This window comes from Quercus suber, unplaced genomic scaffold, assembly GCF_002906115.3.
Source record: "Quercus suber isolate HL8 unplaced genomic scaffold, Cork oak 2.0 scaffold_390, whole genome shotgun sequence".
Taxonomy (NCBI): Eukaryota; Viridiplantae; Streptophyta; class Magnoliopsida; order Fagales; family Fagaceae; genus Quercus; species Quercus suber.
The window spans coordinates 252,922-268,820 of record NW_027069842.1 but is presented as its reverse complement, the minus strand read 5'-3'; the positions used below and the strand labels follow the sequence as shown (position 1 = coordinate 268,820).

At 29.0% G+C, this 15,899-nt stretch overlaps 1 protein-coding gene across 1 annotated transcript; it reads right to left on the bottom strand.

Moving 5' to 3' along the window:
• Positions 1-430: 430 nt before the first annotated feature.
• Positions 431-2,364, bottom strand: LOC111992632 (methyl-CpG-binding domain-containing protein 4). The gene is made up of 2 exons (XM_065760989.1): positions 2,228-2,364; positions 431-1,143 (listed from the first exon to the last, which is right to left on the bottom strand). Exons 1-2 carry the CDS (start codon positions 2,267-2,269, stop codon positions 628-630), a joined length of 558 nt encoding a protein of 185 aa, XP_065617061.1. The 5' UTR covers positions 2,270-2,364; the 3' UTR covers positions 431-627.
• Between the last annotated feature and the right edge of the window lie 13,535 nt (positions 2,365-15,899).

The window sequence follows — 15,899 nt, the reverse complement described above, 5'->3', positions numbered from 1 at the left end:
TGCATGATTACTTAACTGTCATTACTAGAGAACATCAAGCTAAAGACTGCTTTCATGGAATTGAATAATCCAATCAAACATGGTTGAAGTGGCAGATGCCTTACTTGTGAGAGGTTTTAAAGTTAGCACAACATGAGAGCTGGAGTAATTGTTCTGGTGGAAGATGATGCAGCACTACTAGGTGACCCCAGTGAAAAAGGAGATGCTGCCTAGCTGGAGTATTGAGACTGTAGTTCACAATATAGTGGGAAGCTTACGAGTACTAAAACAAAAAAATGTAACATGTCTATGATCAGTTGAAATGCCAATTCTGTAGCATCTAAGGTTGGAAAATGAACATTTTTGCACGTTTATATCATGCCAACCTTTCCAACACTTGCACGGAAGATGAATGATAAATTAACATAGCAACTAAAGGGTAAAAACTCAATTTTACAAGGCAATAGCTATCTAGAAATTCACATTAAATGTGTAATATTATCTGCTCTCCCTACATCATATTAAAAGCATGAACAAAAGAATTACAAGCTTAAGGCCAAATTATCGCAACACCACCCTCTCACCAGAGCAATCTCAGAAATACACAAGGCTTGAGTATGGATGCACTACAGAATGCTTGACCTGCACTTACTGATAATTTGACTCAGACTTCTCCTTTAGTGCTTTGCTTCTACTACTACCATTACCATTAGAGGAAGCCTTCCTAACAACATAATCAGGAATAGTGTCTTCCATGATCTTTGGGGAAACAAAATCGAAATCTAAAGGAGACACATCTTTGAATTCTGGATTTGCTTTTATAAACGATGCCATCTCATTACGGGTTCGCAATCTTTTCCCTGTGGGTGTAATGAAGTAAGCATCCAATTTAGAGAAATCTTTCCTCAGCACCAAGGTTCTCTTAAAACCTTCTGGAGTCTTTGGGGTGTTGGGCTTGTCAATGACCCAGGTCCGAGTGGCATCATACTCAATATCAGCAGGATTCTCACAAGACACATCAGGTTTTCTGTCGCAATAAAATGGTTCATCAATCAGTTTACTTCTGATTTCTTCAAACTCTTCTTGTGTATCAATCAACCTCCATTTAAAGCATTTGCCACATTGTGCAGCATATAGATCAATTGAATGATTATGTCGTGGTTGCTGTCATGAAAATCCAAATGCAGATTAGCACACATCAAAGAACCCAAAAAAAAAAAATCACTTTTTTACTTCTTCTTTTTAATTTTATTTTAATTTTAATAACATAGGGAATTTTTCTAAAGAAAATCCCTTTGGACTCACCTCTAGCTAGTAAGACCTACAGCCAACTAACCCCACCCGCTAGAACTAGTTATTGGGCAATTCAAGGGCATTCACCCTGAAACGTTATGCAATTTATACTCATGCTTAGGAGCCCACTTATTCACTTTTTGCCTGTTGATTAAGTCCAATTATGAATAATCCCATTTTAGTGCTTCTTCAGCCAGTTTCAATTAGTTAAATGAAAAGATCATCCAGAATAGGATTTATATTGTGAGACACAAACTGCAGAATTTTTTTTTTCACCTACACACTTTATTATTAATTCAAAAAACAAAAAGACCCAAAGGCATTTATAATATTCATGCAAATTATACACAAACAAAATCCATATACTCACTTGATTTCACTTCCTTTAGCCACTCAAATGTTCTAATTTAGCAAAGTTTAGAAGTCCACAGAACACAACTATGGTGTGTGTCTTGCTTATTTAATTACTGTTGGGTGAGTAGAGTTAAGGATCTGGTACATTGATTCAAATAAATTAGAGTTCAGCCTTGGTTCGATAACAAGTACTGTCCACCCAAAACAGCATGTAATGGGTTCCAGACTAAGAATCAGCCTATCAAAAAAGAAGAGGGGGGGATACCCATTAATCTATGACAATAACTCTCTTCTGGGTTGCCGAGAAAACAAATCAAACACAACAACAAAACAACAAAAAAAAAATTTGAAACACCCCAATACTTTAAAAATACATTCTTTTTTTATCTGTTTCAGCTTCCCAAAAAGTGTGTGACTAATTTAACAGATTTCCTCAGTCCCAAATAGTCAAACAGATCTAACTCCTAACATCCAAAACCAAAAAGAAAGATGATTTCTTTGCTTCTATTTTCTCAATTCTGTGTATACCTTAAATATGAATATAGATTAGATGGCGTATTGAAAAAACATCAAATCTTGGAGATTTGAATCTGAATCTTACCTTAGCTGGGGTTTTAGGGGTTTCTTGGTTGTTGTCCTTCATAGCGTTTTTCTCAATCTATTTGTTTTTTTTTTTTTACCTGGAAGACTTTGTTGTGCTTGTTTTTGAACGTGTAAATTATAGCCAACCAAACGGCTCCTGAGCTTTGACTATGAGAGAGAGAGAGAGAGAGAGAGAGAGAGAGAATAACGTTACCCGTGGGATGACACATAAAGGTCACGTGGATAGGATTAGAGTAGTGTCACGTGGAAGGGGCGGTAGGTGAAAACTGAAAGTGAAATGGTGATGATATCATCTAGTATGGGTTTAGTAGCGAAGAGTGGGCTGTCCAAAACGGACATCTCTAGTGAAGACCTGGCAAATTTGGACCTAAAAACATTAATCTGACCCAAATTCAACCCGACTCAACTCATTTTTAAATAAGGGACATTATAACTCTTTTCTTAAAATATATATTTGAAGATAATATGTAAAGTTGGACATTCCCTAATGGCAACATTTAACATGTGGTGATATATTGTACCTGAAAGTATTGTGGTCCACGATATTTAATATCTTTTTTATTTATTTTATAGTGATGATATTATTAGTGAACAATAAATTGTGTAAACTTCAAAATTTATGTGTTATTTAATTTTTATTTTTGAGTATTTTTATTATTTGTTCTCTTGTTTGTATTAAAAGGAAAACAAAAATAATACAATTATTATTATTATTATTATAATACATATGAAAAATATACGAGTCAACCTGTAACCTGATTAACCTAACCTATGACTTAATTGACCCAACTTGCTTGCAACTTATATAGGACGATTTGTTTCAAACTAGAATCTAATTTAATTCATAACCCAATTAAACCAACTCGACCCAACTTGTTTGCCAAAACTTTTGATGTTTGATAGTTTGTTGTGACGAATATGTTCACTTCTTGTCTTATTTATTTTTATATAAAATTAAATAATTTTTTTAATCCTTCCTCTTATTAATAGGCTGTTAGAGATAGGTCGAATAATGAATTTCTTGATCAAAATAAGAAAAACTTATATAGGGCAATGAAGCAAGAGTAGATTAGGACATGACAAAGGCATTTTGTCCTATTTGATATAGTGACCATAATATATATATATATATATATACAGAGAGAGAGAGAGAGAGAGAGAGAGAGAGAGAGAGAGAGAGAGAGAAGTGTTTTGATAATTAATAATAGGATATGTATAAAAATTAAATTTATATATATACACACACACAAGCACTTGGGGACAGGGCGGCTAGGTAAACAAAATCTATCATCTCTTTGGGGTTGGAGAAACTCACATAGGATAATATAAGACTAGTTAAATCAAGGCAAGGGGAAAAAATTTGTCATCCTTCGATGCAATTATAATATCTTCCTAAATCCTAGTTACAAAACTAAGTAATATTGTGATATTTTCACTTAACTTTAGTAATACGTATTTTGCTCCATGCTATTCGGATTTCCTTAAATTTAACAAATGATCTAAAGTCTATTTAGATTTAGACACGTATTATTTTTTCTCTTTCTATCTTTTTTTTTTTTTTTTAAAGTTTAATTTGAAAAAATATATTTATTATAACGGGGTAATGTGCTTATATTACCTATAGTTAAGGGAGATACAACTTTGTTTTGAAAATCATGGACAACATTGCAACTGGACCATATTTAAATGGCACAGGTGGGTTCCAATTAGCTCAACTTGTATGTTTCTGAATGTTGAATAAAGGATCTGGGGTTCAATTATCGCCTACATAAAAAATTGATTAGTGTCTTGGTTTGTTATCATTAGAAGTTAACGTCATAATTTGAAACTCTCTATCTCTCTCTCTCTCTCTCTCTCTCTCTCTCTCTATATATATATATATATATATACACAATTACTACACACTCTTTGTATGATGATCATTTCATAAGTATAAGTACTAGTGGAGTGTGGGGGGTAAGTGTTGGGGTTGAAGTCTACAGGAGGGAATTTTACACATATATATATTTAGGGTGTGCGAGGCTAGAATGTTTTCTCCCCAGGCACACCAAAAAATTCTCTTCAAAATGGAGAGAAAATTTAGCTGCTTAATGGACAAAAATACCCATGTCTAGTTCTTTTTCTTTTTTTTTTCTTTTTTTTTTTTTATTTCTTTTTTTTTCCTAAACGTTCTTTTTTTTTCTTCTTTCTAGACTGTGGGTGTGATAGTTATTTTTTATTTATTTATTTATTTTTAACTAGACATGATTTTTATTTTTAATATATTGGCTGATTGCTTTTTCTTTTTTCTTTTTTGGTTGTTTGTCACTTTTTTTTTTTAATTGACCATCATTTTTTAATAAGAGTATATAAGTAAATTTATACAAACTCACTTTTTTCATCCCTTTACTTTTTCAACTAAATAAAAAAGAGAAAAATTAAAATATTTTCTATCCTCCCACATTTTTCTATCCTTCCACTTTTTCACCCCTCCAACTAAACGAACCATTAGATTAGGCTAGAATAGAATTTCTATCTTGTATAAATTAAAAAAAAAAAAAAGAAAAAAGATAGTACTACTAAATTTTTTTTTATTATTAATTTTGATTAAAAAAATAAAACAGAGGTTTTTTTTTTTTTTTTTTTTTATGTAACGCATGCATTATAATAAATAAAAGAAATTTTTTTTTTTTTTTTTTTTCATGTAACGCATCCTATAATGAAATACTTTTTTATTTGCATGTAACGTATGCAATAAATGAAATACTTTTTTATTTGCATGTAACACATGCAATAAATGAAAGACTCTTTAATTTCCATGTAATGCATGCCTCTGTGCATTTACTCATTCTCTCTTTCATAATTACAAAATAAATAAGCATTTATTCATCCTCTCTTTCATAATTACAAAATTAAAAAATCATTTATTCATCCTCTTAAATTTATGAACCCTATATTTATGAACTTTACATATATGTGAAGGACATTAAATATGTACCTATTATATGAGATTCTACCTTATAAATCTATTAAATGATCAACTTTTAATAAATAATCATTAATGTGATTCTACCTGTGGGGCCTGTTAACTAAAAAGGTGTAGTGGTCCTCAGAAGTGGGCTCGGGGTCCAAAGGCCCAATCCGAGAACACGTAGTTATCCGAGGACAGCCTAAAAAAGTTTTATTCACGTCAAATGGGTGATATGAAAGAAGTAAATAGATATTATATACAGCGGTATAACACACGTCCGATGACACCAAAGTCCGAGGTGAAGGTAACCTTCGTGCTGGCGGAAAGATTCCGCCTGGTTGTATCTGAACTGGAAATTGGATATAGATTAAAGAGGCGTCGGAGAAGGTAGAAAATATCTTTTAAAGTCTATCACCTCCTCATTAAATGCTTCCCAACTAACACTCTGGCCGCATTAATGTGGAGGTGATACCAGAATAGTAACTAAGCAGCTTTATGACCACTAAGCTGAAAGTTCCGGTAGGTACTAGATAGGACAGAAAGGAGCTCCCAGGATAAGAACTACACGTGTACGATGGAAACAAGGGAAAAACGGAGTATATAACATAAAAACGAAGAAAACAGAAGGGGACTTTGGAAAAAAAGGAAAAAAGAAAGAAAGAAAAACAAACTGAAAGAAAGTCGAGGACAGTTTTCCTCAAAGAGCGAATCAATAGTATCCCTTATTACTTGATGAGTAGAACCTTTCCTGAAAAACAGTACTAGTTCTTGGACCCATACTCTATAAATTTATTGTTTGGACTTATTGGGCTGAAAACCCATCACTCAATTCAAATTGAGTCCCTACACTACCTTAATAAAAAAAAATACTCTAATTATAAGTCACTTCCTATAAAAGAAAAGAAAAGAAAAGAAAAGAAAATATTAAAAGTTACCTAAGTATTGTTAGGAGTTTTGTAATTTAATAACATTATTTAATTCTCATAATGATGAAAACTTAAGTTCGGATTTCACTACCCCACTTATTGTAAGGAAAAAACATACTCCCTCTGTCCCAGTTTGTTTGTCCTCTATTTCATTTTGAGATGTCTCAAAATATTGTCATGTTTCTAAAAATATAAGTCATTAATTTACTAATGTTCCTATTAGACCCAAACTTTATTTTCAAAGCTATTTGAAAAGAAAACTACCAAATATTTTAAAAAATCAATCTAATTGGGGTACCTTTTTAGTTGTTTCATTAAGAATAATTAAAAAAAAAACTAATAAATTTACTAAAGGGTAGTTTTGAAAACTTATACATTTTTATAAAGTAGATAAAACAATAAATGATGTTTCCTTAAAATATTTGACTTTTCAAACATGACAAACAAATTGAGATGGAGGGAGTATAAGTTATTCATTTATCTACAATGTAATAAATGTACTATATAATCAAAAAAATTAATCTTCATCATTAAATATTATAAATATTAAGAAGTAGTAATAAAGAGAATACAGAAGGAAGGGTGAGGGAAGAATATAAAGGATTGCAGTAAGATTCGCCTTAACGTCAACTTTTACTATATGGAACTCATATATTGACAAATATGGTAACCTAAAAGGCACAAAGTATTACAAAACCACAATAACTCATAGTATTGTACTGTACAAAACCATAGTAAACAACATTTAAATATGCATTGTATTCTAACACTTGTCATGTTGAACAACGCCTAAAATTGCTCAATTGATATATTTTTTTCTCCAAAAATTGTCATGATGAAATACAAACACGGGCATTAGATATTCAAAATGCCTTTATCTAATTACAACAATGAAGAAAATAAAATTATCACAACGCTTAAATTTATTTTTAGTTTTGCTGTATTCTGAACCGGTTTTCAATATTTGACTGATGTGCCAATAAAATTGTTTACATATTTGAAAAGATGCATATCTTTCTCCTTTTTTGGTAATTAAAAAATTGCTAAGGACAATCGTCATGCACTAGTTGTTGTAACGCATCTTCATCTATGAACAGTGCCTTCTCTGCGGCCTATAAAATACGGTTCGGCTACCTCTTGTTTACACCAGGGTTCAAAATTTCCCAAGAAAAATTTTCTAATAGTTCTTGAAATTTTCGATTTTGATTTCTCATTTGAAGCATAGCCTTTGAAATGGTTAGTCTATCATAAAAAATTGAATTGATATTTGAAGTATTTTTTTTTCCAATTTAACAAGAAGTTTGATATTGTTTTGAGCACCCCTAACCTCAAAATATTTATTATTATGAATAAATATAATAATTTAAGAGCTTAATTATGCTAAGCAGTGACATAATTTTGTTCATAACTAGTTATTATGATTTTTCTATTGCTTGATCTTATATTCAATTGTTAACATGATAGATGTGTAAATGTATCTTACCGTGTTAATCATTTTTCCTTTCCCAATTGTTTATATTCTGTATAGTTATTGATTTAATGGGAGAGAATTACAAAAAAATTTAGTCTATCATAAATCATGCTTGATATTTGAAGTAATTTTTTCCCCTAATTTAAGAAGTTTGTTATTGTTTATCCCTAAAACTCAATATTTTTTTTATGATTACACCACCCCCCCAAAACATACATTTTACTCCATCTCCCAATTGTTGATTACAGAGGAAATGAAATTTATAATCTTCATATAAATTTCAAGTATGTGCACTAGAAATTTATTTGAAATAAAATCTTCATATCATGTGATATGGTCTTCATAGTGAATTAATTGGCTATTTTAGTAATTTACTTGAAAAACAATAGAAAGTAAATAAAATACGCATTTAGAAATTTCTCTCTTAGTTGTTTATTTATTTTTCAATATTTAAATTCTATTTATATTTAAAAAGCAATTATAGAAAAATCATATTTACTGTTCTCGTTTCAATCCCCAATTCTTTCGAATATCTTGTTGAAGGACTAATTTTATAATTTAACCTAAAACTAATATCACTACCTCCTCCATATCAAAATTTTAATTATCGAAAATTGTCTTTGTGCTATAAGAATTATATATTCTTAAAAATTGGTTTGTTCATATAGAATCACAACTTAAAACTCAACTCCTTAAAAAATATAGCCAATAAATTATTAAAAAAAGTTACTCTTCAAGTATTAAAGAAAAGAAAAAGAGTTTTTTGTTTCCTCATATTTTGGGGTTCACACTAATTTTAGTGTTCTTGTTAATCTAGTTATTATTCAATTATTCATTTCCATTTTTATATTACCTATTATTTATTTTGTTGCTTTTGCCATAATCTATACCTTTTGTAATTCAATTTATAGGGTCGGAAGCATAAAAAATCAACTCAAAAGTTACCTCAAGATCTCGTCCCTTTAACTACTTCAGAGATAGCAAAGTTATATTCACAACAAAAAATTGATAAGGTAAAATTTCTAACTCTTACTATAAAGAAATGAGGTTATATTAATACATATGTAGTTTACATGACACAAAACCCTTTATTTTTCATAAATTGAAACACTTATTGTAAGAATGCATTATGTCCTCAGCATTTTTTTTTTTTTTTTTGAAGCATAAAAAATCAACTCAAAAGTTACCTCAAGATCTCGTCCCTTTAACTACTTCAGAGATAGCAAAGTTATATTCACAACAAAAAATTGATAAGGTAAAATTTCTAACTCTTACTATAAAGAAATGAGGTTATATTAATACATATGTAGTTTACATGACACAAAACCCTTTATTTTTCATAAATTGAAACACTTATTGTAAGAATGCATTATGTCCTCAGCATTTTTTTTTTTTTTTTGGTTCAGAAGCATGTCCTAACCTATTTAGTAATATTGTTCTAGTAACGTTATTTAAGTGTTGTGGAAATACGTGTTGTGTTGTTTAAACAACGAAAACTGTTGTTTAAACAATACAACCAAACAGGCCCCTAATCTCATTGTGTGTGAATATGTCTTTAAAGATAAAATTGCTTTCAAGGTTATCCATTGACACCATTGACATTGAGAACCCATTTTGCAAAAAAACATACAAAATATTAATGTCAATCTATAACTCAAAATATACCAATGCAAAATCCTAGATTCAAACATATAAAGCAGACATAAGATACCCAAGGAGTAAAAACATACATCACATTAGAACAACATTTGGTACAGTGGATTCACTCACTTGTCACATGTTACATCTTACAGCAAATTATCTTGTATTATAAGTAATTTTATTTAGATTAGATTTAAGTTACACTTGGTACAATGTCACTTAACTTGATAATTTCTCATTAGAACAACATTCTATTGAATAAATTACTTTTGTTCTACATTTATTTTTTTTTAAAGATGAAGATGAATGATATTCTACCTTTTGTTATATTCTGAAATTTTGAATGTATATATATATATATAATAACTCTATAATCCCAATACATTATTATGATCCTCAAAATGAAATTTTTGGTTTTGCCTTTGTACATAATGATTTCTAAATATTAAGATAGATGAAAATTAAAAACTAAGTCATTTAATAGTTGTTCAAAACTATGTTATAAACATTTTGTTACTTTATAATTTTACTTGTGACCATGTATTGGATGTTTCAATTACAATTGCAACAAGAACAACTAGGCCATAGCCCAAAAAATTTGGGGTTGGATCCTGAAAAAATTAGTTAAGTTCGACCATATCTATTCTTTTCGTTAATCATTCTATTTAGATAGAAAAAATTCACAATAACGCTAGGGTAGAGTTGTAAATGTCTCTAAGTATGAGGTAGTATGTTGATTTGGAAATATTGTGAATGTTTGTTGTATTCTTTGAAGGACTTAATTATAAAATATATAATTTAAATATATAATTAGGTTGGATTAAGGTATTCATGGTATGACACAATCTTATTATTTTTTTTAAAAGAACCTAGGCTCATCTTGTTCCTTTAAAAAAAAAATGAAAAATAAAATCTCAAACCCATTTTATTAGAATATAATCAAGTAGGATAATACATTCAATCCCACTCATTGCCATCTACATAAGAAGGAATTATTTCACAAAATTGGTGCACTATAAGACTTGCATCCCATGTGTGGGACCCATGAGTGAAGTCTATGCTTATATAAGAAAAATACTATAAAAACAAACAATTGATTATTGGTATGTAAAATGTGAGTAGATATAAAAGTACTTTAATAAACACATAAGGAATTTAATGAGTATTTATTTATTTTTAAAATTCCTTTAAAAAAAATACTCATTAAAATCCTTATATATTTATTAAAGTACTTTTTTTTTAATGGCCCATTAATTCAGCTTATATGGTAGGCCCTAACCTTCTCAGATTATGTTTTTGACTACAAAGATGTGAAATTTTCTCACTTTCTAAGATTACATTTTAATTGAAGATGTGAAAATTTTACCCTTTAAATTCCTTTTAAAGAAAATAAATTCTCATTAAATTCCTCACGTATTTATTAAAAAATTACTTTAAATAAATACTATAAGGACACGTTTTACAGTCCAAGCCCAAAAAGTATGAGGTATTGGCCCAATGAGCCTAGTACAATAAATTTGTAGAGAGTGGGTTAGAGAACTGGGTTCTAATGAATTGAATAATAGCTAGTATGGATTAGATGGAACACTGGAACGATCTAAATAACATTTATACTCAATCTCACCCGGTTTATAGGAATGTTAGTCTTCTCGGACTATGAACTTATTCATATTTGTGTCTGTTGTTTCATTTAAATCTTCCGTCTAATCCATACTAGCCTTTGTTTAATTCATTAGAACCCAGTTCTCCAACCTACTCTCTACAAATTTATTGTACTGAGCTCATTGGGCCAATACCCCATTCTTTTTGGGCCTGGGTTGTAAAACGTGTCCTTACAAATATTATATAAGGAATTTAATGATCATTTATTTTCTTTAAAAGGAATTTAATGAGTAAAATTTCACACAAAATTTAATTTTGGAAAGTGATTAAATTTCACATCTTTGTAATCAAAAACATAATCTGAGAAGGTTCATTATCATTAATGCTTACAAAAAAAAAAATAGAAGGTTCATTACTCATTTTTGAGTCAATGCCATACACATGGCTGCATGGTGGGCCTAGACACGGTTAGGGCCTACCATATAATCTGAATTGGGCCACATATATATATATATATATAAACCAAACCATTCTGAATGAAAGAAACAACAGTGACAGTGTGACACACTCGCACAGTTGGTAGTGAAAAAACAAAAGCTTTGCATATTTGCTTTGATATGGCAAATCAAATGGTGCCCAATGCCGCTTAGTTTCTCCATGTAAGTAACGTGCCAGTGCTTTTGTTATTGGTGTCATATTGAACCTCAGCGTTTAAGCTTATACGTTACATTCTTAAAGGGTATGAAAATTTGTGTATTTTACTCTATTGGGTTCTTGTTTGTTTGTTTTTTTGGGCTCTATATTTTTAAATTTATTTTTAGTTTTGCTGTATTCTGAACCGGTTTTCAATATTTGACTGATGTGCCAATAAAATTGTTTACATATTTGAAAAGATGCATATCTTTCTCCTTTTTTGGTAATTAAAAAATTGCTAAGGACAATCGTCATGCACTAGTTGTTGTAACGCATCTTCATCTATGAACAGTGCCTTCTCTGCGGCCTATAAAATACGGTTCGGCTACCTCTTGTTTACACCAGGGTTCAAAATTTCCCAAGAAAAATTTTCTAATAGTTCTTGAAATTTTCGATTTTGATTTCTCATTTGAAGCATAGCCTTTGAAATGGTTAGTCTATCATAAAAAATTGAATTGATATTTGAAGTATTTTTTTTTCCAATTTAACAAGAAGTTTGATATTGTTTTGAGCACCCCTAACCTCAAAATATTTATTATTATGAATAAATATAATAATTTAAGAGCTTAATTATGCTAAGCAGTGACATAATTTTGTTCATAACTAGTTATTATGATTTTTCTATTGCTTGATCTTATATTCAATTGTTAACATGATAGATGTGTAAATGTATCTTACCGTGTTAATCATTTTTCCTTTCCCAATTGTTTATATTCTGTATAGTTATTGATTTAATGGGAGAGAATTACAAAAAAATTTAGTCTATCATAAATCATGCTTGATATTTGAAGTAATTTTTTCCCCTAATTTAAGAAGTTTGTTATTGTTTATCCCTAAAACTCAATATTTTTTTTATGATTACACCACCCCCCCAAAACATACATTTTACTCCATCTCCCAATTGTTGATTACAGAGGAAATGAAATTTATAATCTTCATATAAATTTCAAGTATGTGCACTAGAAATTTATTTGAAATAAAATCTTCATATCATGTGATATGGTCTTCATAGTGAATTAATTGGCTATTTTAGTAATTTACTTGAAAAACAATAGAAAGTAAATAAAATACGCATTTAGAAATTTCTCTCTTAGTTGTTTATTTATTTTTCAATATTTAAATTCTATTTATATTTAAAAAGCAATTATAGAAAAATCATATTTACTGTTCTCGTTTCAATCCCCAATTCTTTCGAATATCTTGTTGAAGGACTAATTTTATAATTTAACCTAAAACTAATATCACTACCTCCTCCATATCAAAATTTTAATTATCGAAAATTGTCTTTGTGCTATAAGAATTATATATTCTTAAAAATTGGTTTGTTCATATAGAATCACAACTTAAAACTCAACTCCTTAAAAAATATAGCCAATAAATTATTAAAAAAAGTTACTCTTCAAGTATTAAAGAAAAGAAAAAGAGTTTTTTGATTCCTCATATTTTGGGGTTCACACTAATTTTAGTGTTCTTGTTAATCTAGTTATTATTCAATTATTCATTTCCATTTTTATATTACCTATTATTTATTTTGTTGCTTTTGCCATAATCTATACCTTTTGTAATTCAATTTATAGGGTCAGAAGCATAAAAAATCAACTCAAAAGTTACCTCAAGATCTCGTCCCTTTAACTACTTCAGAGATAGCAAAGTTATATTCACAACAAAAAATTGATAAGGTAAAATTTCTAACTCTTACTATAAAGAAATGAGGTTATATTAATACATATGTAGTTTACATGACACAAAACCCTTTATTTTTCATAAATTGAAACACTTATTGTAAGAATGCATTATGTCCTCAGCATTTTTTTTTTTTTTTTTTGGTTCAGAAACATGTCCTAACTCATTTAGTAATATTGTTCTAGTAACGTTATTTAAGTGTTGTGGAAATACGTGTCGGTAAAAAAGTGTTGTGGAAATACGTGTTGTGTTATTTAAACAACGAAAACTGTTGTTTAAACAATACAACCAAACAGGCCCCTAATCTCATTGTGTGTGAATATGTCTTTAAAGATAAAATTGTTTTCAAGGTTATCCATTGACACCATTGACATTGAGAACCCATTTTGCAAAAAAACCATACAAAATATTAATGTCAATCTATAACTCAAAATATACCAATGCAAAAGCCTAGATTCAAACATATAAAGCAGACATAAGATACCCAAGGAATAAAAACATACATCACATTAGAACAACATTTGGTACAGTGGATTCACTCACTTGTCACATGTTACATCTTACAGCAAATTATCTTGTATTATAAGTAATTTTATTTAGATTAGATTTAAGTTACACTTGGTACAATGTCACTTAACTTGATAATTTCTCATTAGAACAACATTCTATTGAATAAATTACTTTTGTTCTACATTTATTTTTTTTTTTAAAGATGAAGATGAATGATATTCTACCTTTTGTTATATTCTGAAATTTTGAATGTATATATATATATATATATAATAACTCTATATTAAAAACATACATCACATTAGAACAACATTTGGTACAGTGGATTCACTCACTTGTCACATGTTACATCTTACAGCAAATTATCTTGTATTATAAGTAATTTTATTTAGATTAGATTTAAGTTACACTTGGTACAATGTCACTTAACTTGATAATTTCTCATTAGAACAACATTCTATTGAATAAATTACTTTTGTTCTACATTTATTTTTTTTTTTAAAGATGAAGATGAATGATATTCTACCTTTTGTTATATTCTGAAATTTTGAATGTATATATATATATATATATAATAACTCTATAATCCCAATACATTATTATGATCCTCAAAATGAAATTTTTGGTTTTGCCTTTGTACATAATGATTTCTAAATATTAAGATAGATGAAAATTAAAAACTAAGTCATTTAATAGTTGTTCAAAACTATGTTATAAACATTTTGTTACTTTATAATTTTACTTGTGACCATGTATTGGATGTTTCAATTACAATTGCAACAAGAACAACTAGGCCATAGCCCAAAAAATTTGGGGTTGGATCCTGAAAAAATTAGTTAAGTTCGACCATATCTATTCTTTTTGTTAATCATTCTATTTAGATAGAAAAAATTCACAATAACGCTAGGGTAGAGTTGTAAATGTCTCTAAGTATGAGGTAGTATGTTGATTTGGAAATATTGTGAATGTTTGTTGTATTCTTTGAAGGACTTAATTATAAAATATATAATTTAAATATATAATTAGGTTGGATTAAGGTATTCATGGTATGACACAATCTTATTATTTTTTTTAAAAGAACCTAGGCTCATCTTGTTCCTTTAAAAAAAAAATGAAAAATAAAATCTCAAACCCATTTTATTAGAATATAATCAAGTAGGATAATACATTCAATCCCACTCATTGCCATCTACATAAGAAGGAATTATTTCACAAAATTGGTGCACTATAAGACTTGCATCCCATGTGTCGGACCCATGAGTGAAGTCTATGCTTATATAAGAAAAATACTATAAAAACAAACTATTTTATAAAATATTTTACAAATTGTTGATGTGGTAAATGATTATTGGTATGTAAAATGTGAGTAGATATAAAAGTACTTTAATAAACACATAAGGAATTTAATGAGTATTTATTTATTTTTAAAATTCCTTTAAAAAAAAAACTCATTAAAATCCTTATATATTTATTAAAGTACTTTTTTTTTAATGGCCCATTAATTCAGCTTATATGGTAGGCCCTAACCTTCTCAGATTATGTTTTTGACTACAAAGATGTGAAATTTTCTCACTTTCTAAGATTACATTTTAATTGAAGATGTGAAAATTTTACCCATTAAATTCCTTTGAAAGAAAATAAATTCTCATTAAATTCCTCACATATTTATTAAAAAATTACTTTAAATAAATACTATAAGGACACGTTTTACAGTCCAATCCCAAAAGGTATGGGGTATTGGCCCAATAAGCCTAGTACAATAAATTTGTAGAGAGTATGTTAGAGAACTGGGTTCTAATGAATTGAATAATAGCTAGTATGGATTAGATGGAACACTGGAATGATCTAAATAACATTTATACTCAATCTCACACGGTTTATAGGAATGTTAGTCTTCTCGGACTGTGAACTTATTCATATTTGTGTCTGTTGTTTCATTTAAATTTTCCGTCTAATCCATACTAGCCTTTGTTTAATTCATTAGAACCCAGTTCTCCAACCCACTTTCTACAAATTTATTGTACTGAGCTCATTGGGCCAATACCTCATACTTTTTGGGCTTGAGTTGTAAAACGTGTCCTTACAAATATTATATAAGGAATTTAATGAGCATTTATTTTCTTTAAAAGGAATTTAATGAGTAAAATTTCACACAAAATTTAATTTTGGAAAGTGATTAAATTTCACATCTTTG